The following is a 5,605-nucleotide window of genomic DNA, read 5'->3' on the forward strand; positions in this document are numbered from 1 at the left end:
CAATCCTTGGATAGGTTAATCTTTCCTCACCAAACCATCTGCTGATCAAACCAATTGACGGTGGATCCACCAACATTTCCATCTGCCAGTCATTGGCATTTCTCAGACTCAACATGTCAGGTCATGATCGCCTAGCATTCAAAGTCTCCCTATGAGTGATAATGCGAGTTGGCACTGTCTTTGCTACCCGTATTCTACTTTCTTTGCTTTCTGGTCAAACCTATAAAAGTTAGGAGCCAAATTCCTCTCTCGATTCCTTCCATGAACGAGAGGTCCACTTTCAATTTGAACAATCAAACCTATAAAAGTTAGGATTGTTCCCGATCTCACTTAGTCAAGCCTACAAATAGTTAGGACTAAGACCGAGTCATTCCTTTTCGATAAACGAAAATCCGCCTTTGTTCCTTTTTCCACCAAACCTATAAAAGTTAGGGTCGAAATTGGGCTTTCCCCTCAATAAATGAGGGATTCTTTTGATTCAAATGACCAATCCTATAAAAGTTAGGGCCGTTTGAACTTTTCCGATTCTCGGAGTGGAAATCCCACTCTTAGTTTTATCTTTTCGGATTCTGGGGGTGGAGATCCCACCTTGAGTTTTCTTTCCGACTGTAGATAGAATATAAAATTCTTCCTCTCCAGTCCCGGGAGATAGAATATAAAATTCTTCCTCTCCCGTTTCCCAATCCGTCTTTATTCTGATAAAGGACACAATTTTCAATTTCCAATCCGGGCACTTTGTGCACGGGGAATTTTATCTCAACTCCTAAATAGAGATAAGTCTACGCCTAATACGCGTTGCCGGTTTAGTCTTTCGCCAATTGAAAAAGACACCAAGGTCTACACCTGAGGAATTTTGTCCCGAAGCCTAAGTAGGGACGAGTCAACACCTAACACGTGTTGCCAGGTAGCCTGTTCCCGTAACAAAGGCGAAGCCTATGCATTCGGCATCATAGCACAAAGTCTTAGAGAATTCACTCTCTTAGCACAACGTTACATGCGGAACGGATTTAGACAATCCGCATGCTAGCCCGATTCAAACGGTAATCGGTAAAGGCACATCAAACCCGTTGAAGGCTGGGGGTTTGCCAAAAATCTCAAAGTCTATGTCTAACACACATTACCGGTTTAATCTTTCGCCGATTGAAAAAGACACCAGGGTCTAAGCCTGGGGAATTTTATCCCGAAGCCTAAGAAGGGATAAGTCGTCGTCTAATACACGGCACGGGGTACCTTTTTCCTATAAAAAAATGGTTAAGCCTATGTATTCGACATCATAGCACGAAGTCTAAGAGAATTCACTCTCTTAGCACAACGTTACATGCGGAATGGATTTAGACAATCCGCATGCTAGCCCGATTCAAACGGTAATCGGTAAAGGCACATCAAACCCGTTGATGGCTGGGGGTTTGCCAAAAATCCCGTAAATCTTATCGCCGCTGAGTTCAAAATAAATAAAGAAATGTCATAAAGGAATCAAATGCGGAGTCTCTATTAATAGATCAAGTCAAAGCATACAATAAAAAGCTCGTTAGCCCGAAGGCAGCTGACGGCTAAGAACATGAGACTCTAAACTAGAAAGCCTATCTATATAACTCTGCTCAAGTTCTGCCTACAGGCTAGCTCGGACGGATTCCTCAGAACTGCTCAAGATCTTCACGGCTTTATTCGTCAGCTTCATCAATCTCTCCTGTGTAGATCCTAGCTTCTCGAGGGCCCACTGTGCCAGCCTATGCTCCATCTGAGAGGACACGAAGGAAGAAGCCCCATTAGCCTTCAGCTCCTTTAACTCTCGGATCTCCGACTCCAGAACAGCAAAATCGGCGGTGAAGGAATCGGCCAACTCTAGATACCCTTCTTCTCTGAACATCGGCATGTGACGAGAAAAGGAACGCCTGAACTGATCGAAACCATATCCTCGATGAAGAAGTTTCTCGATCATGCCGTTATAAAAGACGGTAAAAAGGCCGAGGTCTGTACGAAAAATATCTTTGTCGGGATCGGTATCAGCCAAGAGGGCGCGGACACGCTCATATAGAGATGATCGAAATCCTGCAAGAAACAGTGTGGAAAGATAAGAGATTATCGAATACGATAAGAAAATTTAAAGGCAAATTCCGAGCATACCAATGCCAACGGAGGTCCCCTCAGGCTGAGATCCGACAGGTTCCGAAATAACTGCAGGAGTAGTCATGGAGGGTATATCAACCCCTGTAGGCAAATCGGTCATACCTCTCGGCTGTGGCGGGGAGACACCGCTCTCAGGCAAACTATCAGTCCCAGAAACTGTAGTGGCATCAGGCACAACGGCTGGTCCTAGAGTTACATGTCTTTATTAGTCAAAATGAAAATTTGAACAAATAAGGAAAATCGGGGTGATAAGATCGTATGCATACCTGCAAGTCCATCATCCTCAGATGCAAGAGGGATGCCAGAAGTCATAAAGGTATCAGTCCCAGTGGCTGGTCCTATGATTACACCCCTCTATTAGTCAAAAAAAATCAGATAAATGAAAGGGAACACGACATCCAGAGGTCGTCTGCATACCTGCGAGTCCGTCACTCTGAGGTAAACTAGATGTGCTGGGGAGTCTTACTGAATCAGTCCCAATGAATGGCACTGTAATATTAATCCTTCCTTAGTCAAACAAAGGATCAGGCAAAATGAAAGAAATCAGATATATACCTGTGAATGAATCACTCTCAAAGGGTGGTCCCACAGTTCCTCTGGTGGCTTGTTCAGCCAACATGTCGGCAAATAATCCAATGTCAGGTCCCGGGAAACTTGGTGCACCTCTGTTCCTCGAAACCCACATCATGAAAGGTCTGATCCTCAACTGGCTTTTCTATCACGACATCTGCAGAATAATTTAAGTGTTGGATATATATACAAGAAGATGGGAAAGAAGGAAAAGCTCAGAAGTACCTGCAGCCGGAACAGAAGATCCTTGTTCCCCAATATCCATGCTTGAGTTCTTCAGGAAATCTGAAAGAATGCGAGGCACAAAAAATAATGAATCCTGATTTCTCTAACTCCGCCAAATGCTACTCGATGAGGGTATCATCGGATTTAGATATACCTGGACATAGAGTGGTGGGCTTGACACTATTAGCCTGCTCGATGTCAATGTTCGTATCAATACCCAGGGAACCATCCCGAATGGCGTCGCACATTTGTTGCATGAAGTTATCCATATTATCAGAATCGGGGAATACGGGGTCCGGTGGAAGCTCGCCCTCGTCATAGTACCCTGGAACATAAAACATGATTACGAATCACAGAGGGTGAGACATCTTAAAGCAATGAAAACGACGAGATGTTACCTTCCTCTCCATCGGCGATGTCTCCTAAATCCACTCCATAGGGACGCTGGCCGACGTGTGGTTTATGAGCAGTCTTCTTCTTCTTCGGAGTACCAGCCCTCATAAAACCAACGGGTCGTTCATGCATGGACTTGCCACGCGTCTCAACATGCGTAGGAGCTTGGCCGCTAGGCCCGAATCTCGCACAACGAGAAGCAAGCGACTCATGATCGTCGACTGTCCTACCTGAAGTGATAAGGGTCATTTCATTAAGTGAACAAGATCTTTCGTTGATACCAATTGAAATTGAGAAAGAAGATCAAAGAGCATGACAAACCTGCATCAAGTTCTTCTTGGTCAGTATCTATACCCACATACTCCTCCTCAGAAGTCTCGTCCTCGTTATCAGTAGGAGGAAGCTCTTCATCGTCCTTCGTCCTGTCTCCGTTCGAGAGAGAAGGTTTGGCAGGCTTCTTTCCCTGTCTCCTAGCAAGCTCAGCTTTACGAGCAGCCATCATAGCGATCTGGACCGAGTGCTCAGACTGTAACTCTGAAAGACTCCTCACACCTATGGATTCATTGGCGGAAAGGAACCACTTGCAACTGAGGAAAGTAATCAACGGCTGGCGTCTATATGAAGGAAGAGCAAAGTGGGCTCCGGTGCAGCCCACCATAGTCCATAGCCATGCTCGTACACCGTCAATAAGCCCTCCCTCAACCTTCAGACCACGGCTTGGATTTCCAACATATAGTTGGTCATAGCCGAACTGATGAGCAAAACGACAGGGAAGGTAAGGCTCTATGTGGCAACGATTCTTCACCCGGAGAACGAGATACTCAACACGGATGTTCACTAACCAGCGAAAACAACCAACGTCAAGAACAGTCCGATTACTTCTGGGTTTCTCCTCATCAATCAGCACGTCACCATAGCGACCCGAAAAGTGAGGAAAACACTTGAAGAACTCCCAGCTCTTACGAACTTGAAGCTCTCGTTGTACATCATTAAATTTCTTCCCGAGCCATCTGCTCCTCTCCAACAGCTGCACAAAAGGAACGGGGACATCAACAACGCTGGGCGCCGACATCAAGTCAGGACGGTGAAGAACAAGCCACGCCATCAGATACGCATAAGGAAGCTTGACCTTCGGACAAATAAGCTCGGTCGATGGGTCAGAACCCACATGTGTAAAACTACTGACCAGACACCTAAGCCCGTAATGGATGCCAGCAACCATCGCTGGGAGCAGAGAAAGCTCCCTCCCATGAGCTAGCTGAACTGCGGGGAAGAGCACCTCGAGAGGTAAGGCGTCTGAGAACTGGTACGGAACAACACATTTCTTCAACCAGAGGGAAAGATAGCCTGCTAGCAGAGTCCGGGGCTCAATGGACTTCTGTGCACGGCGGAAGAACGAACGAAACTTGGTTCCCACAGGAAAAGCTCCCTCAGCACTGGCAATGGTGTAAGAACGAGCCTCAGCCTTCTCCATCAACTCATTAACGACGGTAGGGGTCAAGACGTCTAACTCACGAAGGGGCTCGCCGGAATCACCCTCCAAATTCGGGAACAAATAGACAGCAAACTGCTTCAAGCTGATCTGCTTTTTCCTCTTCGCTGGAGGGGAAGTCTTGATCAAGGAGGTATGATAATGACAGGTGAGGTCCCAAAGAGTATCGTACATATCGGGAGTATCCTTCTTCAACCACTCCAACTGCTGGTTCGAGGGAAAGTACTCCTGGTATGGACAATCCCCCATCGAAAGACCAGAAACCTGATGCATCTCGTGTAAGGCCAACCCTAACTCTCTGCCGCTGGTCAGGAATGTGTTACTGTCAGGCATGTATGTCTCCAACAACGCCAAGAAATGGCGGCAGCTGACCGGGAGTCCATACATGGTGGCTCGTATAGGTGCATACAATCCACTGCTCTTCAAATCCTTCTCCCAGCGCCCCAAGACATAACCGGTCATGCGTGTCCACCATCCCTTGGGTAGTGAGAAAGCCCAACCATAGCATCTATAATCTGGTGGAGGTTTCGCTGGAGGAGAAATCTTGATCAAGGAGGTATGATAATGGCAGGTGAGGTCCCAAAGAGTATCGTACGTATCGGGAGTGTCCTTCTTCAACCACTCCAACTGCTGGTTCGAGGGAAAGTACTCCTGGTATGGACAATCCCCCATCGAAAGACCAGAAACCTGATGCATCTCGTGTAAGGCCAACCCTAACTCTCTGCCGCTGGTCAGGAATGTGTTACTGTCAGGCATGTATGTCTCCAACAACGCCAAGAAATGGCGGGGGGGGGCCCC

At 46.8% G+C, this 5,605-nt stretch overlaps 1 protein-coding gene across 1 annotated transcript; it reads right to left on the reverse strand.

The window, feature by feature from the left end:
* On the reverse strand, nt 1,428–2,309 carry LOC109841923. Its single transcript, XM_020410846.1, has 3 exons — nt 2,125–2,309; nt 1,751–2,049; nt 1,428–1,436 (listed from the first exon to the last, which is right to left on the reverse strand). Exons 1-3 carry the CDS (start codon nt 2,225–2,227, stop codon nt 1,428–1,430), a joined length of 411 nt encoding a protein of 136 aa, XP_020266435.1. The 5' UTR covers nt 2,228–2,309.

The sequence above is a fragment of the Asparagus officinalis genome, chromosome 5 (genome assembly GCF_001876935.1).
Source record: "Asparagus officinalis chromosome 5, Aspof.V1, whole genome shotgun sequence".
In the NCBI taxonomy this organism is placed as follows: Eukaryota; Viridiplantae; Streptophyta; class Magnoliopsida; order Asparagales; family Asparagaceae; genus Asparagus; species Asparagus officinalis.